The 13320-nt window shown below is 49.2% G+C and overlaps 1 protein-coding gene and 1 long non-coding RNA gene across 5 annotated transcripts in view; one reads left to right on the forward strand and one right to left on the reverse strand.

Annotated features, from left to right (window-relative positions):
• LOC148131061 (uncharacterized) overlaps positions 1-4957 on the reverse strand; it is a 29032-nt gene extending 24075 nt beyond the window's left edge. Inside the window, exon 1 of the long non-coding RNA XR_015749090.1 lies at positions 4823-4957. This is a non-coding gene — a long non-coding RNA (uncharacterized LOC148131061). The remainder of the gene's footprint in view (positions 1-4822) is intronic.
• SLC52A3 (solute carrier family 52 member 3) lies at positions 439-12063 on the forward strand. Of its 4 annotated transcripts, none has more exons than XM_087962363.1 (4): positions 439-566; positions 6726-7808; positions 9397-9520; positions 11239-12063. In XM_087962363.1, exons 2-4 carry the CDS (start codon positions 6748-6750, stop codon positions 11449-11451), a joined length of 1398 nt encoding a protein of 465 aa, XP_087818489.1. In that variant the 5' UTR covers positions 439-566; positions 6726-6747; the 3' UTR covers positions 11452-12063. The 4 variants fall into 4 exon arrangements, with proteins under 4 accessions (XP_087818489.1, XP_087818487.1, XP_087818486.1 ...); XM_087962361.1 differs by lacking the exon at positions 439-566 and adding an exon at positions 4617-4741; XM_087962360.1 differs by lacking the exon at positions 439-566 and adding an exon at positions 4621-4868.
• Positions 12064-13320: the final 1257 nt, after the last annotated feature.

Here is a 13320-nt window from a genome sequence, read left to right on the forward strand (position 1 = left end):
GAAAGGAAAGGACTTGGGATACGATTCTGGAGACGGATGGGGTGCTGACCCCCCAATATCCAGCCACAATAGCCCTGAACTAGAAAGAATCCCCGTTTCAAAGGCTTTGGTAGGCTGACCAAGCCAGCCCCTTTCCCAAGGCATCAGATAAACAGGTTCAAAGCTAAGGAAGGACAGACCGTCCATTCCAACCCTGAGGAGGCCGACAGTTCCGTGCAAGTCCACCCCACCCACCCCCACCCCCAAGGAAGGAAAACAATGGTACGGCCTGCTTCCCCGGGACAAAATCAAAGGATATTGGATGGATCAAAGCAGTGAGACCTTGGACCGTGCCAAGAACGGCGCCGCCGGGAGCCTTAAAGTTCTTTCTGAACTCTAGGACTATTGCAGGACTCGACTGATGAAAATCACCTGGTCAGAGTCCAACACTTTTACGTTAGAAAATCAGCGGCAGGAGGCGAGAAAGTTGCACACGGAGGGGTTCTTGTTGATCTATTCCTTTGTCGTCTTCTCACGCTAAGGCTGGGGACTTTTCCTGGAGGCGAAGAAGAACCGGGCAACTTGGGGTAACTGTGTGATTGTTCGATTATTTCTCTCTCTGTGTGTGTGTCTCTCTGTGTGTGTGTGTGTTGTTTGGGGAGGTTGGGTTGGGTTGTAGCTCAAATCAATTGGGCTGAGATTGAGAAAAGTACCAAGGAAGGAGATGATTTGTAGCTCAGGGTTGAAATGAGGGCTCCTTAGTGCTCTCAGAGCTGGGTGGCTTTCTTGCAGATGTTTTGTGACTCGACTAGGGAACGCCATCAGTGCCAGGAGGGAGTGGGGTGTGTGGACAGGAGGAGGAGGAGGAGGAGGACTGTAGGGTCCTTGGTGATCTCTGAGCTTGGTGGTTTTCTTGCAGACATGTCATGACCCAACTAAGTAACATCATAGTGCCAGGAGGGAGTGGGGTGTGTGGAGAGGAGGAGGAGGAGGAGGAGGAGGAGGAGGAGGAGGAGGAGGAGGAGGAGGAGGAGGAGGAGGAAGAAGAAGAAGAAGAAGAAGAAGAAGAAGAAGAAGAAGAAGAAGAAGAAGAAGAAGAAGAAGAAGAAGAAGAAGAAGAAGAAGAAGAAGAAGAAGAAGAAGAAGAAGAAGAAGAAGAAGAAGAAGAAGACGACTTTGGGGTCCTTGGTGATCTCTGAGCTTGGTGGTTTTCTTGCAGACATTTCATGACCCAACTAAGTAACATCATAGTGCCAGGAGGGAGTGGGGTGTGTGGAGAGGAGGAGGAGGAGGAGGAGGAGGAGGAGGAGGAAGAAGAAGAAGAAGAAGAAGAAGAAGAAGAAGAAGAAGAAGAAGAAGAAGAAGAAGAAGAAGAAGAAGAAGAAGAAGAAGAAGAAGAAGAAGAAGAAGAAGAAGACGACTTTGGGGTCCTTGGTGATCTCTGAGCTTGGTGGTTTTCTTGCAGACATTTCATGACCCAACTAAGTAACATCATAGTGCCAGGAGGGAGTGGGGTGTGTGGAGAGGAGGAGGAGGAGGAGGAGGAGGAGGAGGAGGAGGAGGAGGAGGAGGAGGAGGAGGAGGAGGAGGAGGAGGAGGAAGATGACTTTGGGGTCCTTGGTGATCTGTGAGCTTGGTGGTTTTCTTGCAGACATTTCATGACCCAACGAAGTAACATCATAGTGCCAGGAGGGAGTGGGGTGTGTGGAGAGGAGGAGGAGGAGGAGGAGGAGGAGGAGGAGGAGGAGGAGGAGGAGGAGGAGGAGGAGGAGGAGGAGGAGGAAGATGACTTTGGGGTCCTTGGTGATCTCTGAGCTTGGTGGTTTTCTTGCAGACATTTCATGACCCAACTAAGTAACATCATAGTGCCAGGAGGGAGTGGAGTGTGGAGAGGAGGAGGAGGAGGAGGAGGAGGAGGAGGAGGAGGAGGAGGAGGAGGAAGATGACTTTGGGGTTCTTGGTGATCTCTGAGCTTGGTGGTTTTCTTGCAGACATTTCATGACCCAACTAAGTAACATCATAGTGCCAGGAGGGAGTGGAGTGTGTGGGAGGAGGAGGAGGAGGAGGAGGAGGAGGAGGAGGAGGAGGAGGAGGAAGATGACTTTGGGGTCCTTGGTGATCTCTGAGCTTGGTGGTTTTCTTGCAGACATTTCATGACCCAACTAAGTAACATCATAGTGCCAGGAGGGAGTGGGGTGTGTGGAGAGGAGGAGGAGGAGGAGGAGGAGGAGGAGGAGGAAGAAGAAGAAGAAGAAGAAGAAGAAGAAGAAGAAGAAGAAGAAGAAGAAGAAGAAGAAGAAGAAGAAGAAGAAGAAGAAGAAGAAGAAGAAGAAGAAGAAGAAGAAGAAGAAGAAAGAAGACGACTTTGGGGTCCTTGGTGATCTCTGAGCTTGGTGGTTTTCTTGCAGACATTTCATGACCCAACTAAGTAACATCATAGTACCAGGAGGGAGTGGGGTGTGTGGAGAGGAGGAGGAGGAGGAGGAGGAGGAGGAGGAGGAGGAGGAGGAGGAGGAGGAGGAGGAGGAGGAGGAGGAGGAGGAGGAGGAGGAAGATGACTTTGGGGTTCTTGGTGATCTCTGAGCTTGGCGGTTTTCTTGTAGACATTTCATGACCCAACTAAGTAACATCATAGTGCCAGGAGGGAGTGGGGTGTGTGGAGAGGAGGAGGAGGAGGAGGAGGAGGAGGAGGAGGAGGAGGAGGAGGAGGAGGAGGAGGAGGAGGAGGAGGAGGAAGATGACTTTGGGGTTCTTGGTGATCTCTGAGCTTGGCGGTTTCTTGCAGACATTTCATGACCCAACTAAGTAACATCATAGTGCCAGGAGGGAGTGGGGTGTGTGGAGAGGAGGAGGAGGAGGAGGAGGAGGAGGAGGAGGAGGAGGAGGAGGAGAGGAAGATGACTTTGGGGTTCTTGGTGATCTCTGAGCTTGGCGGTTTTCTTGCAGACATTTCATGACCCAACTAAGTAACATCATAGTGCCAGGAGAGAGTGGGGTGTGTGGAGAGGAGGAGGAGGAGGAGGAGGAGGAGGAGGAAGATGACTTTGGGGTTCTTGGTGATCTCTGAGCTTGGTGGTTTTCTTGCAGACATTTCATGACCCAACTAAGTAACATCATAGTGCCAGGAGGGAGTGGGGTGTGTGGAGAGGAGGAGGAGGAGGAGGAGGAGGAGGAGGAGGAGGAGGAGGAGGAGGAGGAGGAGGAGAAGAAGAAGAAGACTTTGGGGTCCTTGGTTCTCTCTGAGCTTGGTGGTTTTCTTGTAGACATCTTCAGTGCTGGAAGTGAGTGAAGTTTGCAGAGAGGAGAAAGAAGAAGAAGGGGAAGGAGAGAGGGAGGGGGAGGGGAAGAAGGGGAAGGGGGACTGTGGGGCCCTTTGTGCTCACTGAGTTTGGCTCTTTTCTTGCAGACATTTCATTACCCAACTAGGTAACATCAGCCAGTTGCTTCAGAGCTACTGACTGCTGCTGCTGTCACATGAGCTACATTTTCAACATTCTGTGAAGTTTCCAAGCCAGTCTTGCAATCCCTTGCTCTCACACTCTCTCTCCCCCCATTCAGAAACAGCCACTTCCTGGGGAGGGGAGAGGTGAGGAGAGGCGGAGGGGAAGATGAAGGAGAAGAAGATGAGGAGAAGAAGATGAAGGAGGGGAGGAGGGGAAGCAGGAGAAAGAGGAGGAGATGAGAAAGAGGAGGAGAAAGAGGAGGAGGGGGAAAGGGAGGGGGAGGAGAGGAGACAGAGGAGGAAGGAGAAGAGGAGGAAGAGTTGAGAAGAAGGAGAAGATGAAGGAGGAAAGGAGGGGAAGGAGAAGGAGAAAAAGCGATGTGAAGGACAAAGAATAAGAGGAGGAGAGGTGAGGAGAGAGAAAAGGAAGAGGAAGGAGGAAGAGAAGATGAGAAGAAGGAGATGATGGGAGGAGGACAGGAGGAAAGGAGGAGAAGGACAGATGAAAAGGAGGAGAGGAGGGAAGGAGAGGGAAGGGAAGAAGAGGGAAGGAAATGATTAAAAGAAAAAGGAGGAAAGGAAGGGAAGGATGAAAAGAAAAAAGGAGGAAGGGAAGGGAAAGGAAAAGAGAAAAGAACGGAGAGGAGAGGAGAGGAAAGGATAGGAAAGGAAAAAGGAAGAAAGAAAAAGAGAAAGGAAAGGAAAAGAGAGGAAAGGAGATAAAAGGAAAGGAAAGGAAAGGAGAAAGAGGAAAGGAAAGGAAAGAAGGAAAGGAAAGGAAAGGAGAGAGGAGAGGAAAGGAAAGAAAAAGAGAAAGGAAGGAAAGGAAAAGAGAAAGGAAAAGAGAGGAGAGAAAGGGAAAAGAAAGGAAGGGAGAGGAGAGGAAAGAAAATGAAAGGAGAGGAGAGGAAAGGAAAGGAGAGAAGAAGAGAAGAAAGGAAAAGGAAAGGAAAGGAAAAGAGAAAGGAAAGGAAAGGAAAGAAAAAGGGAAAGGAAAGGGAAAGGGAAAGGAAAGGAAAAGAGAAAGGAAAGGAAAGGAAAGGAAAGGCATACAATCTAACAATCTCCCTTCTCTTTCTCCCAGAATATTGGCCAAGCTGTTCCCTGCCCGGCCTTGAGAAGGCAACAATCCCAGCCTTGTGACGAAATCCAGCTCTCCAACCTTCCCAGCCACCAACCACAATCCTCGCCTTTAAAAAATCCCGATCAGCCTGTTTGGTGCCTTGCGCCCAGCGCCTATCTTCCTCTCCTTTCTCTAACAAAAGGTGATCTCCCCACTGTGATTTCAAGGCGGTGCCACCTGTACGGACCAGCGCACAGGTAAATGAAACTCTCAAACCTGGCTGGAAGGCGTCAAAAGGCAGACCTCCACCTGCTTGCACGAGGGGACCCATCGCTTACCTGGGGACAGACGCTGCAGGAAGAAGGGAATTTGCCAAACTGAAAGGTACATTTCACGAGTCCTCCCTTACTGCCCAGGCCCGCTTTCGACACTAAGTGGAACTCCTCCCCGTAGTTGGGGAGAAAGAGAAACCTGTCCAGTTTTGCTGCGTAGTAGGCAACCGTTGTCCTTCAATCTGCCCACCTGGCTGGGGTCCAGGAACTGAGGAAGGGCTGCAGAGCTGCCAGCGTCACACCTGTAACAGTTAGCAGGTAGCAAAGGTAACCAGGTGGGCAGAGGTTGAATTCCTGGATCCTTTCCTTATTTCAATCCAAGAGAGGAACAGATGGGTGATCCTCTTAAAGGGACGGCGCAGAGTTTTGCAAACTGTCCAGGTAATCTTTGAGGGAGCCCGAGACCACCCCTTATTTTTTTTAATGTAATTTTAAAAAACATTTTATTTTAATATAAATCCATTTTCCATCTAAATAGAGCATCGTCTGGGTGCAAATCTCTTGTGCAATAATGGCAGTTTACACATGTTTGTTACCTGAGTATTAATGCTCTCTTAATGCTGATGTCCATAATATATCGAGTTGTTATAACAATCCCCATCTTAACATATTTAATTCTATTTACCTGTTTTCTATATTTCGCTCATCTTCTTTCATTTCCAATCTCCATATTTTATTCTCCAGCCATTGACAAGAATAATTCCCATATCATATAGTATTCGAGTAGCCCTTAATGGGTCTAAGTCTACATAGAGGGAAGGAAGCAGTGGGGTGCCACAAGGTTCTGTCTTAGGCCCAGGACTCTTCAATATCTTCATTAACGACTTAGAGGAGGGAATAGAAGGGGAACTTACCAAATTTGCAGATGATACTAAGCTGGCAGGAATAGCCAACACCCAAGAAGATAGGCTCAAGATCCAGATGGATCTTGACAGACTAGAACACTGGGCCATATCTAATAAAATGAAATTCAATATAGAGAAAAGTAAAATCCTACACTTAGGCAAGAAAAACCCAAAGGACACAGATAGACTGGGTGAAACCAGGCTCAATAGCAGTAACTGTGAAAGGGATCTTGGAGTCTTAGTGGACAACCAGCTAAATAGGAGCCAGCCGTGTGCAGCAGCAGCCAAAAAAGCCAATGCAATCCTAAATTGCATTAACAGAGGGATACAATCGAGATCAACGGAGGTACTAATACCCCTCTATAAAGCCTTAGTAAGACCACACCTAGAGTACTGCATCCAGTTTTGGTCACCAAATATAAAAAAGATGCTAAGACTCTAGAAAAAGTGCAGAGAAGAGCAACCAGGATGATGAGGGGACTGGAGACTAAAACATATGAAGAACGGTTACAGGAACTGGGCCTGGCTAGTCTAGGGAAGAGAAGGACCAGGGGGGACAGGAGAGCATCTTCCAATATTTGAGGGGCTGCCCCAGAGAGGAGGAGGGGGACAAGCTATTTTCTAAAGCACCTTTGAAGGCCAGACAAGGAATAATGGATGGAAACTGAACAAGGAGAGATTCAACCTGGAAATAAGGAGAAATTTTCTGACAGTGAGAATAAATAACTAATGGAACAGAAGTTGCCTTCAAAGGTTGTGGGAGCTTCATCCCTTCAAGAAGAGATTGGACTACCATCTGTCAGAAATGGTGTCGGGTCTCCTGCTTGGGGGGGGGTTGAACTAGATGACCTCCAAGGTCCCTTCCAACTCTGATTATTATTCTGTTATTCAGAAGTTGCGGGAGCTTCATCCCTGGAGGCTTTGAAGAAGAGACTGGACTGCCATTTGTCAGAAATTATGTAGGGTCTCCTGCTTGGGTGGGTGGGGGGTTAGACTAGAAGACCTCCAAGGTCCCTTCCAACTCTGTTAATCTAATCTATTAAACCACCTCTCCTCTCCTTCAGGTCTTCTGCTCCGGAGGCGAAGATGGCGTGGCTCACCCACTTCCTGGCTTGCATCTTTGGCACCGGTTCCTGGGTGGCCATCAACGGCGTTTGGGTTGAGCTTCCCCTTCTGGTCAACGAATTGCCTGAAGGCTGGTATCTCCCTTCCTACCTCACCATCATCATCCAACTGGCCAATCTCGGGCCTCTCTTTGTCACCCTCATGCACAAACTGAAGCCGGGTGTGTTGAAGGAGGCGCCGGTGATTTGCGTGGTGGTCTCCATGGGCATCCTCGCTCTCTTCCTCCTGGCTTTCCTTTGGCATTACACCACGCCCGTCGCTGGAGAACCTCACAGCGTGTCTTTCTTTGTCCTCACCTTCTTCCTCTCGCTGGTGGACTGCACCTCGTCCGTCACCTTCCTGCCTTTCATGGCTCGCTTCCACCCGCGGTACGTCCCCACCCTCTTCATCGGGGAAGGGCTCAGTGGCTTCATCCCAGCTCTCTTCGCCCTGGCCCAGGGCGCCGGCATTGCCACCTGCGTCCAGGTCCCAGGGCCGACCTTGAACGCCAGCCTGGGCAACTCTTCGTGGGCCAACGCCACAGGAGCTGAGGACTCCCTGCCTATGGAGACACGCTACTCTCCGGCCAACTTCTCCAGCTTGGTCTTCTTCCTCCTCCTCTCGGCCATGATGTCCTTCTGCCTGGTGGCCTTCGTCTTCCTCAACTGGCAGCCCCAGTCATGGGACCTTTCCAGGCAGGATTTATGCTCCAGCGAGATCACCCTGAACTCGATCCAGAACGTTCCCGCGGGCAAGGAGGAACCGGACAACTCGACGGGAGGCCCAACCTACTCTACGGAGAGAAGGATGGAGAACGTCAATGAAGAGGGCCCAAGAGACGAGAAGGTCCTGTATGCCGGCTCCAAATTGGTCTTCATCTATTTCCTTATCACTTGGCTGAATGCCCTGACCAACGGCATCCTCCCCTCCGTGCAAAGCTACTCCTGCTTGCCTTACGGCAACCTGGCGTACCATCTGGCGGCCACCTTGAGCTCCATGGCCAACCCTCTCGCCTGCACCGTGGCCACCTTCCTACCCAACAGGTGTGTATGCTTGGGGTTAAGACAATGGGTACCAACGGAAGAGGATATTCTCCAGCTCAGGGTTGAAAGGAGAATCCCCTGGGTGCTCTGTGAGCGCGGTGGTTTCCTTGTAGGCGTTTCATCACCCAACTAGGGAACATCATCAGGGCTAGAAAGGAGTGAGGTGTGTGGAGAGGAGGAGGAGGAGGAGGAAGAGGAAGAAGGCAGACTGTGGGGTTCTTGGTGCTCTCCGAGTTAGGTGGTTTTCTTGCAGACATTTTATGACCCAACTAGGGAATGTCATCAGTGCTAGAAAGGAGTGAGGTGTGTGGAGAGGAGGAGGAGGAGGAAGAGGAAGAAGGCAGACTGTGGGGTTCTTGGTGCTCTCCGAGTTAGGTGGTTTTCTTGCAGACATTTTATGACCCAACTAGGGAATGTCATCAGTGGGGTCCAGTGCTCCGAAGTCATCAGTGCTAGAAAGGAGTGAGGTGTGGAGAGGAGGAGGAGGAGGAAGAGGAAGAAGGCAGACTGTGGGTCTGGTGCTCTCGAGTTAGGTGGTTTTCTTGCAGACATTTATGACAACTAGGAATGTCATCGTGCTAGAAAGGAGTGAGGTGTGGAGAGGAGGAGGAGGAGGAAGAGGAAGAAGGCAGACTGTGGGGTTCTTGGTGCTCTCCGAGTTAGGTGGTTTCTTGCAGACATTTTATGACCCAACTAGGGAAGTCATCGTGCTAGAAAGGAGTGAGGTGTGTGGAGAGGAGGAGGAGGAGGAAGAGGAAGAAGGCAGACTGTGGGGTTCTTGGTGCTCTCCGAGTTAGGTGGTTTTCTTGCAGACATTTTATGACCCAACTAGGGAACGTCATCAGTGCTAGAAAGGAGTGAGGTGTGTGGAGAGGAGGAGGAGGAGGAGGAGGAGGAGGAGGAGGAGGAGGAGGAGGAGGAGGAGGAGGAGGAGGAGGAGGAAAGCTTAGTTGTTTTCTTGCAGAAGTTTCCTTACCTAATGAACTATCAAACCACGCAAAACATTTCTCCTAGCACTGTCATGGCAAACCACTAGTATATAAGCAGGGAGAAAACCCCACTCACTTCTCGCAGTTGATGGTGTTATCTAGTTTGTTCATAAAAGGTCTGCAAAATGACCAAGCAAAGAGAACACCCAGGACCTCATTATATCAACCTATTCAAGTTTCTTTCTCAAGTTTCTGAATGGCTTGCAAGGTATTCCAAATCCTTCCTTCCTTCCTTCCTTCTCCTCCTCCTCTTCCTCCTCCTCCTCCTCCTCTTTGCCAACCCCACTCCCTTCTAGCACTGATGATGTTCCCTAGTTGGGTCATGAAACATCTGCAAAAAAAACCCCACCCATCTCAGAGAGCACCCAGGACCCCATAATATCAATATCCCATTTTCTTTCTCAAGCTTCTTCATGGCTCACGAGCTGCCCAATCATTTCTTTACTCGATCCTGGCTTACCGTGGCATGTACGCCCAGCTTACATCTTCCCCGTGCTGCCTAACCAGTTCTTCCTCTGAATGCTCTCTTGCTGTGGGCGAAGTCTGGGTCCGTGTCCAAAAATGGCAACCCACAACCTCTGTCCTTTCCGCCCCTCCAGGTCTCTTCTCTTCCTGGGGATCCTGACGGCTGCAGGAACTGCCTTTGGGGTCTACAACATGGCCATGGCTGTGCTGAGCCCCTGCCCGCTCCTGCAGCACTCCAACTGGGGAGGTGCCCTGATTGTAAGTCGGCCACTCGATCACTTCCCGCGAGTGGAAAATACAGGGGGGGCGGGTTTGGAGTCGCACAGCATGCTGGGCTTTGTGGTTCCATGTGTTCTGGCCTAGGCTTGTTCCCAAGATCATGAAGCTGACTCCTTGTCCCGATAAAAACCCCTTTTATTTTAGGTTCAAGGGAATTCCTCTCCAGCAAAGTCCCGGCAAACAGTCTTCCAGGAGAGTTCACAACTACAGACCTTGATCAGGCTGGGAGAGTTGCCAGGCCGATATCTTCCAAACGCCATGCTGTAGCAGACAATACTTGGCAAGGAGTCAGGAACAGATCTTCACCCTAATGAATTGAACTACTTGTCTCCTGCAAAGCCCCACTCCCCTTTCGCTCCTCTTTTATTCCCTATGGGAGGGGTCATTCACCATCCACCTGTGGCTTTACTCCCAAGTCGACCCTTGTTCCTTAGCTGTTCCCTTCTTCTGGCAGCTCTGTGCATGCGGACACTGGGAACAGGCCCCAGCTGTTCTTCTGCCTAACTGACCTCCGATGCCAAAGGCAGCTGATAACTGTCTGACAGCCCTGGCCCCATCTCTGCCTCCAACGCAGAGCCCTCATCAGAGCCTTCCCCAAACTCCAGGATTGGCCCATGTTCCTCCCCAACCTCTTCACTGTCCGAGTCTGCCACCAGCTCCACTGGCTACTGGCAGGCAACAACAGAATAGAATATAGAAATATGAATGGAATGGAATGGAATGGAAGAATGGAATGGAATGGAATAGAATAGAATAGAATAGAATAGAATAGAATAGAATAGAATAGAATAGAATAGAATAGAATACAATAGAATAGAATAGAATAGAATAGAATAGAATAGAGAAATAAGAATATAATAAAGAAATAAGAATAGCATACAATAGCATAGCATAGTGTAGTAGCAATAGAGATCCTGTAGAGGGTGCACACAGCATACTGCTGTGCCTAATACCTATATGGGCCTCTTTGCATGATATCACTCCCTGTTCTGGGCTGGAAAGTCCCGTACCTGGTACAATGATCTCACCTTACTAACATCACCACTATTTTTAAGGATTGGTTGGGGGGTTTCACCAATGCTAATGCTGTATCTAGGTTGCTTTTTGTGACTTGTAAAAAAACATATAAAACGAATAAATGCTACGTAGGTAGTCAGACATCTTTACACACTCAAATGACTGGTGGAATGGAATGGAATGGAATGGAATGGAATGGAATGGAATAGAATAGAATAGAATAGAATAGAATAGAATAGAATAGAATAGAATAGAATAGAACAGAGAAATAAGAATATGGAATGGAATGGAATGGAATGGAATGGAATGGAATGGAATGGAATAGAATAGAATAGAATAGAATAGAATAGAATAGAATAGAATAGAATAGAATAGAATAGAATAGAATAGAATAGAATAGAATAGAATAGAATAGAGAAATAAGAATATGGAATAGAATATGGAATGGAATGGAATGGAATAGAATAGAATAGAATAGAATAGGAATTGGAAGGGGCCTTGTAGGTCATGTAGTCCAACCCCCTGCTCAAGCAGGAGAACCTATACCATTTCAGACAAGTGCCTGTCCAGTGTCTCCCGAAAAACCGCCAGTGACGGAGCCACCAGCAACTTCTGGAGATCTTCCAAGATCTCAATCTGGCAACTTCTCACCCACATTCTTCTCTCCGTTCTCTCGACAGGTGATCTCCTGGGTGTCCTTCACCGGAACCCTCACCTACGTCAAGGTGATGCTAGGGATGATCCTTCGCAGCTGCAGCCACAGTGCCCTGGTCTGGTACGGTGCGGTGGAGCAGCTGGGGTCTCTGCTCGGAGCTGTGCTGATGTTCCCCTTGGTGAACGTTTACCACTTCTTCCAATCGGCTGACTTCTGCAGTTTCCAGTGCCCGGCGTGACGTGACGGGATTCGAGCAGAGAACCTGCCAAGCATGCCAACCACGTGCATGATGGGAAATATCACTCAGGAATAGTCACCCCCCAAAAAAATAGTCACCCCTCTTTTTGGACCAAAAGAAGGCAAGGGGTTGGAGAACTTAGCAAGCCCAGGAGGATGTCTATGAAGGACCATGTCTTCAGAGTCAACAGCAGGCCAGGGAGCCAAGTGAACGCACCATGAGTTTTTTGCTCAACCCATATTATCTTTTGGAGGGCCCTTAAAGTAGGATGGATGAGGCTTGGCTGAGAAGAATCTGGGTGAGCATCAGATGACTCCAGAAATTACAACTTTCCTAACATTTGGCACCCCAGATGAGACCGCCGTGCTTTTAAGAATAAACCATGTTTGACTGATCAAGGAGAAACTGTCCATGAACCCTACATTCTTCAGCTGGAATGTCTTTGTAAGAAAGTAGTTGCATTCCATGTACAGGTCTTATGGGCACCATTGAGCCCCAAATTTCTGTTGCTAAGTGAGACACAGTCCGACATGGAATAGGTTCTCCTGCTTGACCAAGAGGACCTCTTATTTTACCATGGTTCCCTGAAAATACAACCTACCCTGAAAGTAAGTCCTAGCTTGATTTTTTTACACGTGCGCCCAATATAAGCCCTACCCCCCCCAAAAAAATAAGCCCCAATTAAGATCCCGCCCACTCCAGAGTAGATAGGTAAAAATTAAGCTAGGGTGGGGGTGTAGGGGGTGGGTGGAGTTGCCCTACTACTTACCTTTGGGAAGTTGTAGCCGGGCCTCGCACACCCTGACACCTGCCTGCCTTCTTCTTCTGCAGCCAGCAAGGATTTCCTGAAGGCCTCTGGAGCTGAGAACAAATCTCTGGATCGATCCTGAGTTCTCTTATCCACTTACAGAGGCCTTCAGGAAAGCCTTGCCAGCCGTAGAAAAAGTTCCTGAAGGCCTCTGACAGCAAAAAGGAGGTCGGGGATGATGCACGCAAGTGAGGTTAGTCAATGGAGGACATCCCCCGAAAATAAGACCTGGTACCTTTTTGTTGGGTAGCAAAAATAAATAAATCATAAGACAGGGTCTTATTTTTGGGAAAGCACGGATAAGTTCTATGTTCTAAAATAAGAAATAGTGAATAAACCTGAAACAAGTAGGGTTTACTTTAAGCGATCAGCCTTAAGCAGGTCCAGTCATGCCAGGGCTGAATCAACTCCAACAGTTGTGATAGGATCTGCTACAGCAGTGATCCCCAACCTTTTTATGCCGCGGCCCGGTACCGGCATCAGCTGGGCGCCGCGGCCCGGTACCGGCATCAGCTGGGCGCCGCCATCTTTTTTGATGAAAAAGTGCTTCCGGTGAGCTTTCTACCCGGAAAAGCTCACCGGAAGCACTTTTTCATCAAAAAGATGGCGGCGCCAGCAAACCAGCGGCCCGGTAGGACTTGTTCCACGGACCGGTACCGTCCGTGGACCGGTGGTTGGGGACCCCTGTGCTACAGGATCACCCAGATCCATTCAACGGATCCTTTTTACCCACATAGTCCTCCAGGAAAAGGAGTTGAAGAGAGAGGGTGGCTACTCAATTCAGCCTCTCGGTTGCAGAATTCTGGCCGATGGCTTCGCCAATGCGGATTGGCTGCACGCCTCCTGCAGCCAGCCTATCGCAGGGAGATGGAGATAGTAATGTCCAGAAATCTTAGCAAAATTTGTTCCTTAGCTGGCTGGGGAATTCTGGGAGTTGAAGTCCGCATTTTCTTCTACTGGCCAAGGTTGGGAAACATGCTTTGAGAGGTTTCAAGGTTTTTCTTCTCTCTCTTTTTTACCCAACAACCATCCTGTTGGGTGGGCCCAAAGGAGCTTCTGTG

The sequence above is a fragment of the Notechis scutatus genome, chromosome 3 (assembly GCF_049901735.1).
Source record: "Notechis scutatus isolate UNSWTSFEM ecotype Mainland chromosome 3, rNotScu1.2, whole genome shotgun sequence".
NCBI lineage: Eukaryota > Metazoa > Chordata > Lepidosauria > Squamata > Elapidae > Notechis > Notechis scutatus.

Coding starts and splice junctions, on each gene's coding strand:
- SLC52A3 (XM_087962363.1), top strand. CDS start 6,748: ATGGCGTGGCTCACCCACTTCCTGGCTTGCATCTTTGGCACCGGTTCC. Junction 7,809..9,396: donor GCCACCTTCCTACCCAACAG/GTGTGTATGCTT, acceptor CCGCCCCTCCAG/GTCTCTTCTCTTCCTGGGGA. Junction 9,521..11,238: donor ACTGGGGAGGTGCCCTGATT/GTAAGTCGGCCA, acceptor TTCTCTCGACAG/GTGATCTCCTGGGTGTCCTT.